General features: G+C 49.1%; 9 protein-coding genes across 9 annotated transcripts; 3 read left to right on the forward strand and 6 right to left on the reverse strand.

Moving 5' to 3' along the window:
- Positions 1-725: 725 nt before the first annotated feature.
- glkA (glucokinase glkA) lies at positions 726-2,277 on the forward strand (the record flags this gene model as incomplete). The annotated part of the gene is made up of 2 exons (XM_056895376.1): positions 726-917; positions 973-2,277. Exons 1-2 carry the CDS (start codon positions 738-740, stop codon positions 2,275-2,277), a joined length of 1,485 nt encoding a protein of 494 aa, XP_056755124.1. The 5' UTR covers positions 726-737.
- Positions 2,278-2,912: 635 nt separating this feature from the next.
- On the reverse strand, positions 2,913-4,076 carry N7537_004320 (Aryl-alcohol dehydrogenase (AAD); the record flags this gene model as incomplete). Its single annotated transcript, XM_056895377.1, has 1 exon — positions 2,913-4,076. One exon carries the CDS (start codon positions 4,074-4,076, stop codon positions 2,913-2,915), a length of 1,164 nt encoding a protein of 387 aa, XP_056755125.1.
- Positions 4,077-5,805: 1,729 nt separating this feature from the next.
- N7537_004321 (uncharacterized protein) lies at positions 5,806-7,987 on the forward strand (the record flags this gene model as incomplete). The annotated part of the gene is made up of 4 exons (XM_056895378.1): positions 5,806-6,354; positions 6,414-6,793; positions 6,843-7,269; positions 7,340-7,987. The coding sequence occupies 4 exons, from the start codon at positions 5,806-5,808 to the stop codon at positions 7,985-7,987; spliced, it is 2,004 nt and encodes a 667-aa protein (XP_056755126.1).
- A 447-nt stretch (positions 7,988-8,434) lies between these two features.
- Positions 8,435-9,211, reverse strand: N7537_004322 (Mpv17/PMP22 family protein; the record flags this gene model as incomplete). The annotated part of the gene is made up of 3 exons (XM_056895379.1): positions 8,435-8,587; positions 8,641-9,057; positions 9,116-9,211. The coding sequence occupies 3 exons, from the start codon at positions 9,209-9,211 to the stop codon at positions 8,435-8,437; spliced, it is 666 nt and encodes a 221-aa protein (XP_056755127.1).
- Positions 9,212-9,450: 239 nt separating this feature from the next.
- N7537_004323 (cytochrome P450) lies at positions 9,451-11,185 on the reverse strand (the record flags this gene model as incomplete). The annotated part of the gene is made up of 3 exons (XM_056895380.1): positions 9,451-10,338; positions 10,397-11,008; positions 11,108-11,185. The coding sequence occupies 3 exons, from the start codon at positions 11,183-11,185 to the stop codon at positions 9,451-9,453; spliced, it is 1,578 nt and encodes a 525-aa protein (XP_056755128.1).
- Positions 11,186-12,094: 909 nt separating this feature from the next.
- N7537_004324 (C2HC5-type zinc finger protein) lies at positions 12,095-13,582 on the reverse strand (the record flags this gene model as incomplete). Its single annotated transcript, XM_056895381.1, has 1 exon — positions 12,095-13,582. One exon carries the CDS (start codon positions 13,580-13,582, stop codon positions 12,095-12,097), a length of 1,488 nt encoding a protein of 495 aa, XP_056755129.1.
- An 812-nt stretch (positions 13,583-14,394) lies between these two features.
- N7537_004325 (uncharacterized protein) lies at positions 14,395-15,352 on the reverse strand (the record flags this gene model as incomplete). The annotated part of the gene is made up of 2 exons (XM_056895382.1): positions 14,395-15,222; positions 15,287-15,352. The coding sequence occupies 2 exons, from the start codon at positions 15,350-15,352 to the stop codon at positions 14,395-14,397; spliced, it is 894 nt and encodes a 297-aa protein (XP_056755130.1).
- A 582-nt stretch (positions 15,353-15,934) lies between these two features.
- On the forward strand, positions 15,935-16,990 carry N7537_004326 (GNAT family N-acetyltransferase; the record flags this gene model as incomplete). The annotated part of the gene is made up of 1 exon (XM_056895383.1): positions 15,935-16,990. One exon carries the CDS (start codon positions 15,935-15,937, stop codon positions 16,988-16,990), a length of 1,056 nt encoding a protein of 351 aa, XP_056755131.1.
- Positions 16,991-17,234: 244 nt separating this feature from the next.
- On the reverse strand, positions 17,235-19,451 carry N7537_004327 (putative metalloreductase transmembrane component; the record flags this gene model as incomplete). The annotated part of the gene is made up of 1 exon (XM_056895384.1): positions 17,235-19,451. One exon carries the CDS (start codon positions 19,449-19,451, stop codon positions 17,235-17,237), a length of 2,217 nt encoding a protein of 738 aa, XP_056755132.1.
- Between the last annotated feature and the right edge of the window lie 1,099 nt (positions 19,452-20,550).

Below are 20,550 nucleotides of genomic sequence, written 5' to 3' on the forward strand. Positions count from 1 at the left end.
ATATTTTCAAATCACGCAATCAGCATACGCAGGGATACCCATATGATTTGGGGGTGATGCGCGAAATACCAGGGTTATCCCCCGATGTGGCATTTTGTATATTTCCGTCCCTTGCCCCGGTCTTAACCTGTGTCGCTCACCGGTGAAGTCGGGGGAAAATATGCAGACAAGAAGAATTGACCAGTAATAACCAGTGACAATGTCTCCCCACAATTGCCTAAATCTACCAAAAATTTAAATGTCTGCCATTCATGGCGTCATGGAAAAAAAAGAAAATCAAATGCCCTAGGAATGTACTGCTTTCGGTAGATGAGATCATATACAAAACAATGTTTGTTGATTCTCCCTATTCCTCTACAGTTCAAACAATGAAATTTGAAAGCGTACAATTTCATACAATATAAAATAAAGTAAGATTTATCGCCGGTGAACCCGGCAATCCTCCAATACTCTAAGAGTACATCGTTGATACATCATTCACAGTAGATATTATTACGGTGGGTTATGTACTGCCAAGGTACCAAACTGACCTCATGGATCCTCATGGATCCCGCCCTCAGTCATCCCACCTTGAGGTTCTGCCCCAGATGTGTTTCGTGTCTTTCTTATTTCTTTCCACTCTCCCGCTTTTTCCCCCCTTTCTTAACTTCTTCTTCTTCCTCTACTCTTTTCCATTCTTTTCTTAGCTGGTATCTCAAGTCTCTACCCAACCGGCTACTCTCATTTCTTGTTACGCCATGTCTTCACTATTGGACCAGGCCACGCGCATTGCGCGTGACTTCGACTACCCCGCCGAGAAAGTGCAACGCGGGGTTGCCGAGTACATTAAGCAGTCCAACGAGGGCTTGACCAAAGAGGGCACCACCTTGAGCCAAATTCCTACCTTCGTGACTGCTGTGCCAAATGGCACGGAAAAGGTATGAAAGGCAGACTATTACAACGGGAATTGCGCGCTGATTCTCCTTGTTATAGGGCCTTTACTTGGCTGTCGACCTCGGTGGCACTAACTTCCGTGTGTGCTCGGTCCTCCTGCACGGCGATACTACCTTCTCCCTCACCCAATCCAAGATCCTAATTCCTCGGGAATTGATGGCCTCTGGCACATCGAAGGATCTCTTCCTGTTCTTGGCCCGTCAAATCGAATCATTCCTTCGCATTCACCACAATGAGCACTTCGAGGCCCACCAGCTCCGCCGACGGGAAGATTATAACGAAGAGGACTTGTTCGATTTGGGCTTTACCTTCAGTTTCCCTGTGCGCCAATGTGGTATCAACCGTGGAACACTGATCCGTTGGACCAAGGGCTTTAACATCCCCGATGCGGTTGGCCACGATGTTTGCGCGCTGCTTCAGTCGGCCATTGATGATTTGAACCTGCCAGTGCGTGTGGCTGCACTGGTGAACGACACTGTTGGTACTCTCATGGCCCGCTCATACACCTCGCCAGGCGAGACTGGCACTTTCCTCGGTGCCATTTTCGGAACCGGTACCAACGGTGCTTACGTGGAGAAGACTAAGAACATCACCAAGCTCCAGCACATGAAGGATGCCCACTTTGACGACTCCACAGGCGAGATGATTATCAACGCTGAGTGGGGTAGCTTCGATAACCACATGAGCGTGCTCCCTACCACGGTGTTCGATGATGAGCTGGATGCTGACAGCAACAACCCCGGTGTGCAGATGTTCGAGAAGCGTGTTTCGGGCATGTTCTTAGGCGAAATTCTGCGCCGTGCACTCTTGTCTCTACACCGCGACAACGACCTGGGATTGTTCAAGGCCAACAAGAACTCTAAGGTCATCCTTCCTGAAGGATCTATGCTCTTCCGTCAATGGGGTCTGGACACTAGCATGCTGAGTTCAGTCGAGGTTGATAACAGCAAGGATTTGGCGGATGTGAAGACCGCATTGAAGGATCACCTCGAGATTGAGAACCCCAGCTTTGAAGAGTGCCAGGCTGTGAAAATCATAGTTCACGCGATTGGAAAACGTGCCGCTCGCCTGAGCGCCGTTCCGCTGGCTGCCATTCTCGTGCACACCAACAAGCTTGAGACCGATGATATCATTGACATTGGTGTCGATGGCAGTCTTGTTGAATTCTACCCCGATTTTGAACGGCATATGCGTGAGGCTTTGCGCGAAGTTCCCCAAGTCGGAGTTGCAGGCGACAAGAAGATCCGCATTGGTATTTCCAAGGATGGCAGCGGGGTTGGCGCAGCTCTGATTGCGCTTGTCGCTAACAAGAACAATGGCCTCGAAATTCCCCACGAGAAATAAATGAACTGAATTATACTATGATTACCTTCATTTATGTCTTTTTTTTTTTTGGTCAGAGCTCTTCGTCTTCATCACCTTTACAGCGGCCATCCTCCTCTCCCCCCAGCCAAGTTGAAAGCTGGCTTGGTCGACCTCCCTGATGTCACTCAAAATCTCAGGTCTACCACAATCGGTTAACCCCGAAAACAAATACCCAACCCAGATTCTCTTATATTTCGCCCATCCAAACCCATGGCAACACTGTCAGTTGAAATCAAGATTCAGATCTTGATGGTCAACTTGCCAACCCGCAGAAGTTTCCTGCCTACGGGTGCGGGCATCTGCAATTATCATGCCCCATTATTTTATCCATTCTCCATTACAATATCACTATATTGGGAGCAGGATTTTCAATATGAAGATGCAGAGACGTCTTCGAGGCCTTCCAGGCGTGGAACGGCATGCGATAACAGTACATTGCATTGAACTGGCTTCTATGCCCATTGTCATCTCCATTTCTTGTCTATTTCTTATCTCAGAATTCCATTGCTTTTTATTCAATCTCTCCGAGTAGATGTACCGCAGTATGGATAAATAGAACAATATTTACATAAGTCTTATTGACATTATGTACTTCTGAAACAGATCAAAATCCTCTATTTACCAGGCTCATATCCAATAGCCCGAGTTGCCTGCACAAAATCAATATTACCAGCCGACCCCATCAGGAAGTTCATCTTGCCACCGTTGGTACTCGGATCTTCCCCAATGAAGTTCATGGGGAACCCAATATCAAAAGTAGTCGCCGCCTCCAAAAATTCAATCTGCTTAGCTGTAAGGCGAATCGACAAAGCCTGAATATTCTCATGCAGATGCTCAATCTTGCGGCCTCCAACAAGCGGGAACACATTTGGCGCCTTGCAGAGCACATAAGCCAATGCAATAGTAGTAATTGACTCAACCTCATGCTCAGCAGCAACAGTGGCCAACGCCTCGGAGATAATCCTCTCTTCTTCCGTCTGCTCAGCACCCATCACACTGCGCAGACCCTCACCCGTCCTCTTCCGCTCCTCGATCTGCTTAGCAGTTTGGAAATGTCCACCACCAAGCACATCCCACGGCGCAAGCGCCATGCCGAAATTCCGCGCCATAGGCAGGATGTCACGCTCGAAGTCCCGGCGCATCACATTCCACCGCCCCTGGTAAATGGAGAAAGGCGTCTTGCCGTGCGCGCGCGCATACGTGTTCGCCGCAGCAACGACCCAGGCGGGCGTATCCGAGATCCCGAGGTACATGACCTTGCCCTGCTCGACGAGCATGTGGAGGGAATCCATGATCTCTTCGATGGAGGTGGTGTGGTCCCACCAATGGAGGTAGAGAACGTCGATGAAGTCGGTTTGAAGCTTGCGGAGAGAGTCGCGGACGCTGAGGATCATGCTGCGCTTGTGGTTCCCGCAGGCGTTAGGGACATTGCCCTTCCCGGCTTCGTAGCTGCGGTAATCGGTTGTGAACTTGGTGGCTATCACAATCCGGTCACGGTTGTTACGTGCGGCCATCCATTCGCCAATCCAGGCCTCGGATTGCTCGAACTGGTAGTTGTTTGATGTGTCGATGAAGTTGCCACCGGCGGCGACGAAGGCGTCGAGTAGCGCGAAAGATTGTTCTTTGTTCATGCTACCCATAAATTGATTCCATGCGTCGCCGATGGACATTGCTCCGAGCTGGAGGGGGGAGACGCGGACTCCTGCCGTTGAGGAGAGGACCCGGTACCGACCCAGAGGGGTGGCGGGCTCCGGAGCAGGTGCAAAGAATTCGGCCATTGTATGGTTGATATATTGTGTTGTTTGTAGTTGTGCAGGTTGGTGGTGGTTGGATGAAGTATTCTAGTGGGTTGAGGTGCCCTTTTTATACTTGGGTTTCTTGCCTTATGATCAATGAAGCCCGGAGTTAATAAATCGGTGGGAACAGCTAGCTGCTGTCGTCAATCCATTTGGGGGTTCTATGAATAACTATTGATCGGAATTAAAGCTCCCTCTCTATGCTATCTCCGATTTCAATATCTATAAGTCCTACAGACACAAAATAATTAATCACTGACCATAATCAAGCTCTATGCTGCTAATACTGCATGTTGTACTAACTACACCAAATGTGTAGTTGTAGTTTGCCGTGTGTAGGCACCTGTAACACGGCCGCTCCCCGTGGACATGTACGGGTATTCCTTGAAACTTTTGGAAATTCAGAGGTTCTGAAACAATATTTAATATAACTATGTTCGATATAACTTAGCAATAACAAGCTTGCTCTGTTTCGAGTACAAAGACTACTCAGATGAGGGCTTCAAGACAGCTATTTACTTCCTCATAGATACCATTGAGTACTCATCATGGGAGTGCCAGTGTAAATCAGCCGAGACCATGCTAATGCTGTACTAGGAACATGCAATCTATATTTGAAACTTGTTACCAAAGCTGTACAATTTCCCCTACGAATAGGAGAAGTACCTTATGACCTGTTAATTATTTTATTCTCTCTCCCTTACTCTCTCTCTCCCTCATAAATGTGAGTATGAAGATAAGGAGATAAGGCAACCTAAGTAAGAACTCAGACAAGCTTAACCCCAATCTCCGACTTTCTTCCGTGGTTCCAAACCGCACTAACCCCCATCCCGTTAGATCCTTGTCATCTTCAGCCATCGATTATTCTTCGACGATATTTGTAAACTCCGCAAGAATCACATGGAACTACTTGCTCGTCTCTCCACTTCCATAATTGTTCGGATCCTATGTTTATCCTTTCCCCCTGTTTTTATCAACAGCGGTGTATGACAATCCGTTGCAGCAGAGACAATGTTTCTCTCTGTTGGATGCCGAGTAAGGGGCGACGTACTATTCACATCCCCCTGATCGCTGATTGGCGCGCAATCGCAAATAAAGACTTTTACATAAGTTCATGCAACAATTGAATAATAGATCACCCTGGTCCTTGCATTCTCCTGACTGCGGTCCCTCCTGGGCAAAGCGAACTCGACATTTCGTCCGCGTTCAAGCGCGGATTTTGACTCAGATCTTGTCGGATGAGAACAATTCCGTTGTCCTTTCTGAAAACTCACGACGTTCGGGACTACTGCGGCCAATCATAGTTGCATAGCCGCATTGTCAATTGTTGCGAACTAATAGACTAACTAGTTCGTTTCTTGAGAACTAAACTTCGCTGCCTGACTGCAAAAAAAAAACTTTCTGCAGGATATGCAGCTCAGTGGAGGCCTTTATGTACCACATGGACTCCTGAGATATGATCGCAGGGTTACGTGCAATCTCGATTGGCCCTGTTCCCCCTCCCAAGATATTCAGAGGCAAGGTTCCCGATGAGACCTGTACGAACTGGTTGTGTTTCTAATGTCAATCATTTGGCTTATTTTCCCTGTTTCTCTTTAAGTCCTTCTATTTTCCTGTTTATGTTCATTCGTCCCAACTTTCGTTAAATCTCATTACTGGCTCTTTTTTTTTACTTTTTTAATACTGCTGTATTTCTTTTTTTTCGTTCATTATGGGCTTCCTCGATGCCTTCAAAGTCAAATCTCCCAAAGAGGCAGATGTACCTGTAGACAAGACTGAAGACAAGACTGGAGACAAGACTGGAGACAAGACTGGAGACAAGACTGGAGACAAGACTGGAGACAAGACTGGAGACAAGACTGGAGATAAGACTGAAGACAAAACTGAGCACAGCAACGTGGCACCCAATGACGACACCCAATCCCAGTCTGGAGGTCAGATTTCGAAGCCCTCTAGTGAGAAAGAGAGCACTCTGGTCGATGAGCCCTTGAGGAGAAACTCAACTCCCATTGATGGCATCGAAAAAGAACTTGCGAGCCGTGACACGCCAACGCCTGTTCATAACGACTCCAGCAAGGAGCTGGTCCCCAATGAATCATTCGACAAGAAGCCAACACAAGAAGATAAAAAAGAGGACGGTGATGCTGAAACGCCGGAGGAAGAAGAAGAAGAAGAAGAAGAAGAAGAAGAATATCCAAACGCATGGAGATTATCTCTGATCAGTATTGCTCTCTGTCTATGTGTGTTTTGCGTGGCATTGGTATGCACTGTCAGGTGGCTTTACTTGATAGGTTTATCCAGCTAACACCGATCCTCCAGGACAACACGATTATTGCAACAGCAATTCCCAAGATCACTGATCAATTCAACTCGCTCAACGATGTCGGGTGGTATGGAAGTTCGTATCTGCTGACAACATGCGCCGTGTCCCTGATGTTCGGCAAACTGTACACATTCTACTCGATCAAGTGGATCTATCTCACCGCGCTCTGCATTTTCGAGATCGGTTCGCTGGTTTGCGCTGTCACTCCCACCTCTGTTGGACTCATCTGCGGCCGAGCAATCGCCGGGCTTGGGGCAGCTGGTCTTTTCTCGGGTTCTATCCTCATCATCAGCAAGAGTGTACCCCTGGTGAAGCGACCTATGTATACGGGTCTCATTGGCTCCATGTTTGGCATTGCCAATGTAGCTGGCCCTCTGTACGTTCCTTGTGTTTCTTGATTACCGAGTTATGCTAACTTCAGACAGTATGGGAGGCGCCTTCACCGACCACCTCACTTGGCGTTGGTGTTTCTATATTAACTTGCCCCTCGGAGGAGTAACTTTCTTCTTCGTGCTTTGCTTCTTCCGAACACCCAAAGCCATCCTGAAGAAGAACACCCTGAAGGAACAGCTCAAGGAGCTGGACTTGATCGGTTCCCTCTTTTTCCTGCCCGCTATCATCAGCTTGTTGCTTGCCCTGCAGTGGGGGGGCACCAGGTACGCGTGGAGCAGCGGACGCATTATCGGCTTATTTGTGGTCTTTGGCGTTCTCGGTCTCGCCTTCATTGCCGTCGAGATTTGGGTCGGGGACCGCGCAACCGTCCCGCCACGCCTGATCAAGAACCGTAGCATTTGGGGCTCAGCATGGTATGCCCTTGCTCTTGGCGCTGCTTTCTTTGTCCTGACATTTTATGTGAGCACCCTTCCCATTTCTACATTTCCCCTTCCCAATCGTACCGATCAAAGCTCTCTAACACTCTTAGCTCCCTATCTGGTTCCAATCAATCAAGGGTGCAACCGCCTTGAAATCAGGCATCATGAACCTGCCCATGATCATCGCAGTTGTGGTTGTATCTATTCTGGCCGGTGGTCTCGTCACCGCCTGTGGATACTACACACCCTTTATGATCGCCTCTTCCGTCGTCATGACCATCGGCGCAGGACTCCTGACGACCTTAGAGACAGATTCAAACCACTCCAAGTGGATCGGATACCAGGCACTCTTTGGTATCGGTCTGGGTCTGGGCATGCAGCAGCCTATGATTGTCGCCCAGACTGCCCTTAAGCCCGCAGATATCCCCAGTGGCACGGCTATTGTCATGTTCGCCCAGACTCTTGGTGGCGCTATCTTCGTCTCGGTCGCACAGAATGTATTCCAGAACCAGCTCGTCCGGAACTTGGCGCTGTATGCACCTAATGAGGATGCTCCGAAGCTCATCTCTGCTGGCGCTACCATGCTCCGCACCGTTGTTAGTGGCGATGCACTGCACCGTGTCTTGACTGCCTATAACGCTGCTGTTGTGAATACGTTCTACGTCGCTGTCGCCATGGGCGCGTTGTCGCTCGTTGGACCCATCTTCGTTGAGTGGTTGTCTGTCAAGGGCAAGAAGATCGAGATGGCGGCTGTTTGAGGTTCAAATTCGGACTGGGAAGTTCTTTTCGTGCACATCCTTAATTTTCGCTCCCTTCTCCTTTTTGGAGTTCTGTTCTTTGTGGGATGGTCCACGGATTATCGTACTGGGCCATGTGCCCACATTTCTATTGTTTATGATAATTGGTGCGTATATTAATGTCGGATAAAAAGCCCAGTCAATATAATTGCTTTCTGTGATAGAATTTATGTTTCAAATGACAGGACCCTTGGAAAGCTTTACAAATGAAAGATCAGCAGCAGAGAGATTTGCAGTAGATTTAGTATGTCAGCAGGAAAATGAATATTTTAGTCTTTTGACTTTGAATCAGGTTTTATATTAGTTGGCTTTCACAAGTAAAAGTTTGACATATTATTATAACATTCCCTTTGATAATACAACGCTGAAGTAACAGAAAAGAAGCAGAATGACAGCAGAACGACGGACCTAAACGCCTGCATATAAGCTCAAATACACACCCCAGATCACCCCACATGCACTTCCAAAGACCACCCGTCGGTCCACAGGAATGACTGTGTACATTAAGACCGAAACAACAGGCCGATACTTCAGACGGGCACTCATAAGAGGCCGGAAATCCTATAGAAGTCAGCATGTATTCAACACTATTGTTCAACAGCAGAGCAACTTACCAAAACAACCAATTCCCACGACTTTGCCATAGTCTCTCCCTTCAGCAGATTGATGAGAACCACAAATAGCACGAGATTCACGATCGAGGCAGCCGTCTGGTCAAAGAAGAATTTCATGAAGAAGCTACGGAGCCCGGAGTTCTGCGCTCGTGCTGCCCATCGGACATGCTTCTCTTTCTCCTTGTGGCTAGGGAGCGAATCATCCTCACGAGATTTTGAGAAGAGGGAAAGCCATGAGCGGGGTGAGAAGATAGACTTCAGCGATCGAACACTGAATGCACCTGAAAGCTCGGAACGCGTAGGAAATCCTGGATAACGCGCTTCCAGGGCGCGTTGCCAGTAGAAATTGGGGGCCACGATTAAGAGGCCATAGCCCAGAAATTGGAGAAGAGCCGGTGTGTTCAGAGTGAATGGAGCCTAATGTGTTGTTAATTGCGATGTTTATACCTAAAACATACTCCGTAGTATCTCTTACTTTGTTGTTGCGCTGATCAATCAGCTGCGCGAGGATGTTGGAGATGGCATTCAAAATGGTCGCCTGCACGAACGTCACGATCAGGGGCGAGGTCATAATGGATAAGCCCCTTCAATCAGGTCCATTCAAATATGATTCTTCGAATGTACACAAATAAAATGATTGAGAAGAGATGCCAAGCGCGCAACCGTGTCCTGAGACGTTGAGATGGTAGGGGGGTGTGGGTAAGGCTGAGAGATTAAGCGACACTTGGATGTTTCAAATTTTTTACATCTTCTGCATGACCGCTTTTAGAATACAGAATGATAAACTGCCTGAAATAACTTGAAACTAAATTATCTTCGTCGAAACACAACATTCGGTCCATTCTTCGCGGAGGTGAAATGATCCGTCAGCGCCAGGTGCCCCCCCACATCTTCACCCTGACGATCCGCCAATGACATGTCAAAGAGGAACACCAGCCGCGCCAGTGTCAGCCGCATCTCCATAAAAGCCATGCTCTTGCCAATACATCCACGGGGTCCAATGCTAAACGGGCAAAATGCATGCCGCGCAGTCTCAATGCTCTCCTTGGTCGTCTGCCATGACATTCCAGAAGCCATACAGGTGGCGTCCTCAATCCAGCGTTCCGGCATATAGGTCCCTGCTTCCCGGTAGTATCGCTCTTGACGGTGGATGGAGTACGTTGGCGTGCCGCAGTCTGTGCCGGCTGGTAAGAAGACTCCATCGACCACGGCGCCGCCTTGCATCACTTCGCGGGGAATCGCACCGGGCACGGCTGGGGCCAGACGCAACGCCTCGTCGATGCATGCTTTGAGATACACCAGTTCGCCGAGCTGGCTGCCGGTAATGATCTCTTCAACTTCATTGAAGGCGCCGCGAACCTCCGCACACAGCTTGGCCAGTGCATCTGGTCTCCGAACGAGGTAGAAGAGTGTGGCTGCTAATGTAGTTGAGGTTGTGTCGCTACCCGCAATCATGAGGACGTTTGACTCGCCCCAAAGCTCGGGCGTGCTGAGTCCATTGCCGGTCTCTGGGTCCTTCGCGTTCAACAGGTAATAAAAGAAGTCCTTCTTGGCGTCCCGACCAATCTGGGTACGCTCCTTGGCCCGCTCATTGGCTTCAACGCGCGAATTCATAATGAAATTCCATCGGTCGCGGGTCAGCTTGCGGATGAATATCTGGTCCAGACCCCATGTGTCCAGAGGCATCCAAAGTCCACACTATGGCCGAGTCAGATACAAGCGTTCTCTAACGATGGAAGAAAATAGAAATGCTTACCACATAGTGCCTATTCGCAGCACGATCTACCAACCCAACTTTATATCTCCGACTCTCAGAGATAAGCATGTCAAAGCTCTTCCCGAAGCAGAGCTCGCCCATAACATCGTACGAGAGATAACTAAACCAGTCACCCATGTTCTTAACATTGCCCTTCTGATCATGGGATTCGAAATCGCCATCATATCCAGCTAGGACGGCACACAGCTGACGCACGTGGAGGAGCATCACATCCTCCATGCCCTTGAGAGCATTATCTGAGAAAGCCTGGCTAAGCACTCTTCTTTTGCGACCATGCATACTTTTATCAATAGCGTTGTGTGTGTTATACACGCCCTTAATGGCGGGGAAAGCATTGTAGAATTTGGCCTTCTGAAGGTGTTTCCCGTGTCCGTAGATATCGTGCAATCCACGGTCAGAGTTGACAGAAATGAAATTAGGCGCAACACGCACGTGTGTCCCGTATTGACTGTGCAGCTTGTGCAGCCAGAGATGGCGGTCGCCCTTCAGGCCATGGTAAAGCTGGACCCAGGGTGTGATAGATGCGAGGAGGGGGCCGTTGATACGGCGGAGCGGATGGATGAAGCGATTGTAGAGGGCGTAGGCGAAGGTCTGGAATGAGTTAGATTAGCCTACTTGTGGGACACGATACTTCTTGGAAGTGGGTGATAGAGAGCATCAAAATGTATCAAATGGACGGAATATGCGTACCGCTACAGCTAATAGGCCGACCAAGCCTCCCAGAACCCTCTGTAGAGAAAAGCACTCTAGCACAGATTCAACGAGCATTTTGCGAGATGATCATGAAGAAGCAACTTATTGGCTCAACATACTAATAGGTACTTTCAAGGTTATCATATTGTCTCAAACTTCCTTTATACTCCAGCTGCCGCCGATATCCGCCCCCAACCGAACCTCCTAGTCAATGACGATGGATCCGTACTACGACACAGGTCTTGCTGATGGGACAGCCCCAATTAAGGGTTGCTGATTCCTACTACAGATAGGGTTTTATTTGACTCGGTTATAGACGGTTGTTTGGGGATGATCCATACATTGGAGCGGTGATTGGTTATGTTTAAATATCCACGCATTATCAACTTTATGCTATCCGCGGGGAAGCATACTTCATGCTTGGTACTTTTGTGGGGATTCGGGGTTCCAGTAGGTAGGTTCTCAAGACAAAGAAATGAACATTTCAATCCGAGGCCTTGTAAAAATCGTGGGGATTCATTGTCAGTTCTATACATAATGTAGAAATGCAACATAGATGAATGGATCTTTTCTATTTTTGGCAGACTGCCGTCATTCCCTAATCAGTCATACAGCAGCATCCGGCTCGATTGTCTCCTGGGTTGTGATAATACCACCGTCATTAGCCGATTTGCAACGGGTAATAGTAATCAGACATCCGCTCCGAATATGCCGCCCTTTTCTTAGGAGGAATGCGCCAAACACAGTCAGGGATACAGAGTGATCACGCTTTTCTTTTCTTTTCTTTCTTTCTTTCTTTCTTTCTTTCTTTTTTTTTTTTTTGCGTGAGGCTTTCCTGCTACACTGATATCGGCGATGAAGCCGGTGATAGCGCCTATAGAGTACCCCCCGGCTTGGTCGATTCAGAATTATGAAGATGGCCCGAAATGGTGTTTTTCAGACTCAAGCTTTGGGTCTTACGGTTGAATCGATGTAAGATTATGTTTAGGTCATGTGCCCATGTATTCCTCCATCCAAAATCCATTGCTCGTTGTCGTCGTTGTCATCTTGCACACGTCGCCAAGTCTGCTTTCGTTCAGTTTGCTCCGCTGGTTCGGCCTGCTTTATCTCGGGGGCACGCCAAACAGGCCGCATAAGACCACCAGCTGCGAGAAGGGGGTTTCGACTGAAAGCATGTTGTCCTCGCGGGCTGTCCTCCGCGCCTCCTTCATCAACAGGGTCAGGCTCACTAGCCTCTGGGGTTGGTTCTGCCGGTGCGGAATGATAGACTCGGCGGACCTTGCCACCCTTAATATCAAGACTCATCACAGTCTTTTTCCTCTCCCACTCAGGACGAGCCTTCTCGTCCATCTCGCGCTGAATGCGCTGCTGCTTTTTGAGCGCTAGCGCTCGTTGTGTTGGTGTCATCCACAAGGTTGAGGCGACATTCGGGGTCTCGAAATCTGCTGTTTCATCAACAACCTTTGTCCGGCGGGCATTTTGCGCTTGGAACTGGAGCAGCTTGTCCCTGTGTGCTTTCGCGGCATCCAGCTTGCTGGAAGGTTCGGACCCGGCAGTAGGTTTAGGACCTCCTTCATGATGAACACCTTCGTTATGTACGCGCATCTTCTCTTGCCCACGCTCCGCCCGTAGTTCCCGAATCATACCCTGCACTTCTTCGGCGGAGAGGAGCGGTGTGCCGCAGAATGAACACGGCTGTAGACCCTCGAGTGAGCAGATAATTTTCCCGCAGTTGAGGCAATTGGGTGCTGGATCAAATACTGGGTGCAGTGACCCATAGCAGGTGCAGTTGCGTCTCTCCCCCAGACTCGGATTCGTCGATACCTCCAGCGCGGCGATAGCTGCGGTGAGGTCGGAGATATCGTTGGTTGTAAGAGCTGTGTTGCCCTTGGAAGACGATCCCGCCCCACCACCTTGACGTGTTGACTTGCTCACTTTTGATCGCACATTCGGTAACATGTCTGAGATTGTAGGGCCACTCGCAGATGGTGGTGGCTTCGGGGATGATACGGGTAAGGGGGAGGGGATGCGCGATGAGGCTGAGGACCCATGTGGCGATGGTGCAAGAGTGGAAGCAGCTGGTTTTCGAGAAGACATATAGTCTTCTTCGTCTGCTTTCTTGTAGCCACCTCCTACATCGCCGTAGTTGTCGGGTCGACGTGGTGGGCCAGCAGTGTGCAGCGGGGCCTTCTTCTTGCCCTTCTTGGCTCCTCCGCTTGATCTCGATGCATCTCTGCTTTGCGTGGAAGGGTTCTGGGGTGGTCGCTGGGGTTCTCGGCGTGAATTAAACGAGGAGATGAATTCTAGGGCGGCCGGGGAGTCGCCAAGTAGGTTTTTGAGGTGATCGGCACATGCCTCCCTCGAGAGGCTGACGGCGTAGTCGATAACCTGAGAAAGAGAATCTGGATCCAGCGGGAGAAGCTGGGAGAGACGAGGAGCTGCCCATGCCTTGATATCAGCCATGTTAGACATTTAGGCGTTAGTGAATGACAGATGAAATGCCCCCGAGGCCGGATCCCCGCACTTATTAAGCATCGACAGCTGGCCTGGTGGCTAACTAACCTATGTTGTACGTAGGCACAAGGTCGTCAACCAAAGCCCAGATCAACTTCAACCTGAATCTTGTATAAATATACACATATCTAATGTCAGTGGATAGATTTTCTCTTGTTAAATTTGGATACCAACCATTACCAGGTAACTAGTTCACTCCAGGATTGAACCGGGAGGACTTTAGCCTACTCATAGGAAGATCCCTTGCAAGGTGTGATTCATTGTTCAATGAGCTGTATATTATGTTCGAATGAACTTGAACGAAAGATTACACCTGCGCCCATGCATAAGATCTGCTCCTTGTCCAGTCCTTTCTTTTGCCGTGGTTCTTGAGGCTAATATATATACTTCGAGGGCAAGCCCGGTATGAGTGGTTGACAGTTCCCGTATGATTTCGCTATTATTCTATACATCATGGACTTTTTGGCCAGTCAATGAGTTTGAAGTAATAAGAGACAAAAGAAAATATTGATATTAGCACAAGTCAGTGGCATATTTCTTGCAGTGCCTCGGTCAGTTGTATTTCATGTTATCAAGTAATGTACATCCTACAAAGCCCCCCCCCCTCATCATCATTCATCTATGCAGATTTATTCGAAGGAAAGGTCAAACCATGACCAAACCAAACCAGACCCAGAGACGCCATGGGACATAACCAGCCCATCAAAACAAAGCTCAAACGCCGCGGACACCATGGTAGGAAAAAAGGGTATGAGAAAATAAATGGAAGCTTAGTCGGCGTTCTCGCTCTTGATGTCGTCGTCGTTGTCCTCAACCGTGAATGATTGCTTGAGCTTACTAGGCCCGGGCTTTGTGGTGGAGGCCTTCTTGGGTCCATTCAGCTTCTTCTTCTTGGTGGGGCTGGGACTTTCTTCGTCGTCGTCTGCATAAGGCCGCTTGGGTGCCGATGAACTGGGGCTATTGCCATTGCTAGCGCCACTGTCTGTGGGAGTCTTATTGCGACCGCCGCTGCGACCACCGCAGACGCAGCGTTCAAGATGTTGGGCGAGACGAGTCATGACAAAGTAGCGCGGACAGATAGGGCACTTGGTGGTCGGAATCTCAGGAATCGTGCTGTCACGGTCACCCTTCTTTTTCTTGGGGTTCGGCATGATTGCAAAGAGCTTGCCGTGGACGTCATGACCTTGTGAATTGATCATGGGAACATTTGTACAGTACTCGGTGTTGGGGTCGGGAGGGGGGCAAGAATTAGCTCCGGTGGTCGGGTACATGAGTTTTGGGAGGCGGCAATCTGGGCACACATGCTCCTTCACGGTTTGCATCGGATTGCCCTTGAGGAAGACCTTTCCGCAGTTGAAAACGGCTGCATCCGTCTCCATGCGCATACCCGCAAGCTTCTTGGTGTCGAGAACAATTTCTCTCTTTGTATCGGTAGATGTCTTGCTGGGTGCTTCCTCCGGCATGATTGCATCTTCCTCCGCCTTCTGTCGGGCAAGAACCACTGCGGACCGCATGCGCGCCACCTTCTCTTCGCGGTGAACCTTGGCCACCAGGTCGTGGATAATGTTCTGGAATGTTTCGTTCAGGATGTCGGTAGCCTAGACAAGAAGTCATTAGAACCCGTATTGCACAATCCCGAAGTTTGGTCAGGGCTAGCCATACCACTTTGGCGATCGTTCCGGCAGGGTAAGTCGGCCTGCGACCACCACTGTTGTTGGAGTCGGCCATTTTCGGGTTGCGGCCGGAGATGGATGCGCCGAAAATTTCTCGTCCAGTCCTGATTGACCGACGGCTGTGTCTGCCCGCGACACAGGTAATGAGTGCTCCGAACCGCTAGGTCCGAGGTTTAGTTCTCCATGTACTGGAAATCGATGCAGGGTTGACGCAATGGGTGCACGGGTGTAGGAGAGAAGAAAAGAGAAGAAGCCCAAAACATAGAAGCCAAAAACAAAAGGAAGAAAGAAGACAATAGGGATCGGCTGGATTGTATAGCCTAGTATAAGGCTTATTGTCAGTGAGCTTCAATAATGGGGGGCGTGGTAGGATTAATAGCCAGGAACAATAGGGGAAGTCAATGTAATCAACGAAGGTGTTCTATCGACGCATACGATAGAGAACAGGCATCGACAGCAAATAGGGCACTGACCTATTGAGGTGTCTATTTGCATGCGAATGAAATATCACTCGGGTAGATGAAGAGACGGATGAGGCTGGAGCAAGTTGTTCACTGTGCTTATCTCTTATCGTATCTCCGCATTCGCTGCCTCTCTTCTTGCTCTTTCACAAACGACCATTGACTCTGCTCCAAAAATGGCATACCAGCTGTTTGCAAAGAATCAGACAAGGCCATCGACTTCTTCGTCTTCGCTGTCCCCTCCCCCTCCCAACCGCCACTCTGCGCGGCCTCCCATTCACCCTCCTCCAGTCCAACCACCTCAATCAGCCGTCGCAAACACGCCTGGCCCGAAACGCTCAAAAGAAGAAATCTTTGTTCCATATCCTCATGGTATTCTAGCTGGTGTGGCAACTCCACATCCCCATATAACAATTGAGAAAGTCAACACGGCGCATATCCCTTCCTTGACGCGGATCACGGGCTTACTCCTTCCCATTCGCTACCCAAACTCGTTCTACACAGCCATCATAACCGATCCGGTGATCGCTTCTCTTTCGAGAGTTGCTATTTATCATGACCACCCTGTTGCTGCAGCCCCGGGGTCCGGCGCATCTGCCGGGACGGACAAAGTGATCGGGGGCATTCGGTGTCGGCTAGAGAGAGTCCGACAGGAAGAGGACTCAAACAAAGAGACTGAAATCCAAGGGAACGGATGTCCCACAAATCTCTATATTCAGACTCTACATCTTCTCTCGCCATATCGAGGCAGTGGGGTGGCAGCATCACTGTTGAATTCGCTTCTCTTTGCGTCGCCGCCGGACCGCAAGGACAAGGACTCATACCGGGTGTCCGAGCTCGTCAGGCACTATAATATCTGCTCTGTTACAGCACATGTTCACGAGGCAAACGTGGAGGGGTTGGAATGGTACATTGCGCGTGGATTTAAGGTTGACGGTGATGTGGCCGAATACTATCGGCGACTGAAGCCGTCGGGCGCGAAGATCGTACGACTAGATTTGCACTGGAATGAGGAAGATGAAACAAATGCTCCGACCGAAATAAATGCTCAGACTACAACTTCTCCCGGTGAAGTAGAAGACGAGGACTGGGAGAAGGTGGAGGCAGAGGATGGCGAAGAAGGTGACCATGGAATACAGTATTTGAACGAGTCGCAAGTCTTTGAAAAGCAAGACACACCTTCGCGCAAGCGAAAGGCTGAAGATGACAGTCATAAGCCCCAGGTCGAGTGAGATGTGCTTTGCATGTGTGGCTTTCTGATATACCTTGGATACCCTTTGCATTTATTTATGCATCTGATTTAGATTAATGCATGTACTGGATTAACATTGCGCATGTGGTGATATTTTGAATATGAGAAATGATCTCGCGATATACAGTCCTACGTGCGGAAGTTGAGCACTAGAAGAACTGGCATAATATTGATACAACTGCGATGTCATGGGTATCGAATCATTAGAAGACAGCAACGCTAGATTAGATATTATAGTTCTCGGCATGCAAAAAAACCTCATCTCTTGATGAGTCCATGATCACCTGCATCTGCAGTTTGGCTACCGTGTTGGCGACTTCAACTCGCATGCTCGGTGGACCGCAGACGAAAACACACGCACGGCGGCCAAAGGTTTTGGAGACCTCATTGACCATCTCAGTAATGTTCGGGCGGAAGTAATCAGTCCGCCAGTTATCGCGTCCACGTGGCTGATAATAAGCAAACCGTGGTGCTGCTGCCGGCGGTGGCCTTTGTGGCACATATTGAGGTGCGCCGAATCCGAAGTTTGGTGTGCCATAACCATTTGATGCAGCGGGACTATAAGGGTTCATAGTAGGCTGGTAGTATTGGCGGGTATTGGACGCATGGGTGGCCGTGTACGCATTGGGAAGAGCAGCGATACCGTCTTCATTCTCACGGCGCAGTTCCTTTTCTATGTCGGGGTTGCCGGCAGCTTCATCGCGTATATAAGCCGAGTTCCGTTTGTCAATACCCTGGAGCATGCCGTATATCTTCTCCTGTACCATGTCCCGTCCAACTTGATCATCCTGCTTCACTCCGGTGAGAAAGAAATGACAGCTCACGATGTTCGAAGGTGCGTAGTCACGGCAGATTCGTAGTTCTTCTTGGAACCATTCCATCGTCTCGGGGCTCTTGAGCGCCCAAATGACTTTGACCGACTTGGTGATAGCCTTGCCATCTCGAATCTTCTTGATGAGGTCAAGCAATTGGCTTGCAATGGCGGTAATACCACTTCCTCCGGCAAAGAAGATCACGTCATCGAAGGCAGCCATCTCGCGCTGCATACCACCGTAAGGCCCTTCTACAAATGCGCTGTATAGTTTGTAGGGGCCATGTTCCAACGCTTTCTGGAACACCTCTTGTGTGAACCCTTGGAATGGCCGGAAAACGAGTGTCATGTCACGATACTTTTCGCCATATGCAGATGGGAAGTCGTCGCTGCAAAGAGAGGCAATGGTGAAGGGGTGGCTCTGAATCACAGAAATCTTCGGCAGGCGCAGGTAGACATACTGACCGGGCCTCCAACGCATCTTAGTGGGAATGGTTATCTTGATTGCATTTTTGGGAAGAAGGGTTATGGCCGACTCTTCTCCAATCAAAAATGACGAACGCAAAGGATGTGTCCAATTCAAGTAGAACAGTCGGATGGTATAGGAGATGACCCAAATTGCAAGGGTTGTGAAAAGATAGGCCCATGATGACAGATAGTTCCTCGTGTGCCAGAAGAGCATCGCCACAAAGATGTACGAGACTGGGATATGAACAAAGACAAAAAGCTCATACATCCAATTGCGAAAGATTGGAAGAGAATGGATACACAACACAAGCAGAGGAACTAGCGCCGCAATTCCAGTCCCATACACATAGGCGTGCGGTGGGATGCCTATGCTATAGTTGACCAGAGCGCCATCTTCCCAGATTGGAGTGATGTAAAATGGGACCATGTGAATCAAACTGAGGAAGAGGCAGATATAGGCTGACCAGCGGTGCAGCCCATTCAGCCGTTCAGGACTAAGGCCAGTCATCATAGTGATAAAATTTGCCTTGGTGCTGAGTGCGACAATCCAGGGGATCATAGCTACTGCGAGCATGCCTGCCCGAATAGCCAGCGGCGGCGACCCCAGCGCAATTGACCAGTAGTATAAGGGCTGTGGCACGAAACAGTATAATGTGACGAATATAAATGCAATCAGGACAATCGCCGTAACTCCCAAAGACGGGAAAACAAGCTCTATCTTCCCAATCCTCAGTACGGGGACTGGTCGGTAGAAGATCCATCGCGTAAAGGCAATTGCCTTGTTCAAGGGAACTATCCTAGCAAGAATCGATTCTTGCCTCTTAGGCGGGGATACTGCGGTCGGAGATGGGAAGAATTGGGCGTTGGAAGCATCAGTGCCTGCACTCGGGAGCTCGTACTCGTCTGGCACTGAGTCGTCGCGAAAGATCTCTGGTCGGTTTTCTTTATAGAAGGCGATCCGCATCTTGTCGCCCCATTTATGCCAGCATCGGACGAAGGTCGTGATTATCAGCAGTACGACGGCAAAATAGACAAATCCTACCCCATATTTCGCGGACTTTGACCATGGATCTCGCTGCATCTCGGCCGCCTCGGCCGCAGTCGTCGATGCCGTGATCGGGACATGGATGCGCTTGGCGATGGAAACGACGTTGCTCAACATTTTGAAGTGCGTTGGTCAGCAACACCAGTGATAGTTCTCTGTGATTTCTTCTGGTTAGATCTGTCGCAAGCAGTCTTACACAGAGTAACCTACCTTTAGGTATCACCCGCGCACAAGAGGCTTCCTCTCTTGTACTATAGTCGGATTGAGCTCATATCTCTACTGGGCCCATCAATATTGATTTCATTAAAGTCAAGAAGCGGAAAAGGAAATTTCGAGTGAACATCCGTCTAAAAGTATGGGAAAATGGAAGCGGGGAGTCACACAAGCTTGCAGTCTCGGCAATGTGATAGCATAAGCCCAACAGCGGAAGATTGTGGCTGGTCAGACATTGAGCCAATCGAATACGGCGATTGCAGACCAGTTGATTAAAGTACAGGCGTATCGCCATAGTGGTAGTGATCGGAGTGCATGCGGAGGGATATCCCAGTGATATGTGATAGTTTAGCGCTTTGAAGCCCAATCACAGGCGGCGATATTAGCAGCAGAGTGACTGGGGGTGACCGAGCCGCATTAGCGTGGTGGAGAAGATGCAGAACGCTCAGGTTATCTTTATTATTCTCTCATTAATATTCATGTCGAAACACCCATCCAATCATAATTCAACTATAAGGTAGTTCATAACCTCCGACTGGTCGTGCCGGCCAATATTGCGGGAATCGTCGCACAGGAACTATGTATAAATAGGCTCGAGTATCTAGGTTAGTGTCTGTGGCTCCATGAAAAGGCTATAATGCGAAGTCAAAGAAGCTGTCTATGCGAAGTATATGTATTGGGGTTTAGTAGCTGAAGCGAATAGCAACTAGTAGTAAACTGTAGTTTCTCGGACGATGCCCTCCACAGTAAGATAGCACCATGCTTACCTAGACAATCAAGGGAACCAACATTCCAACATTCTTAACGTAGTTATTTCGACTTTGGAGCTAAGGTCCTTCGTCGGTTCCTGCATAACGGCAATGATCACATCCCGCGGTATACAGCAGGCAACTGTCGTGTCATATCCAGCCTTGAAACCTTAGAAAATCTCAGAAGCCTCGTTATACAGGAATGTGTACCTTTCAACATGTTCCAACATGAAAAATACTTAGAAAATCAGGTG

The sequence above is a fragment of the Penicillium hordei genome (genome assembly GCF_028827395.1).
Source record: "Penicillium hordei strain IBT 12815 chromosome Unknown utg000002l_segment0_segment0, whole genome shotgun sequence".
Lineage (NCBI taxonomy): Eukaryota > Fungi > Ascomycota > Eurotiomycetes > Eurotiales > Aspergillaceae > Penicillium > Penicillium hordei.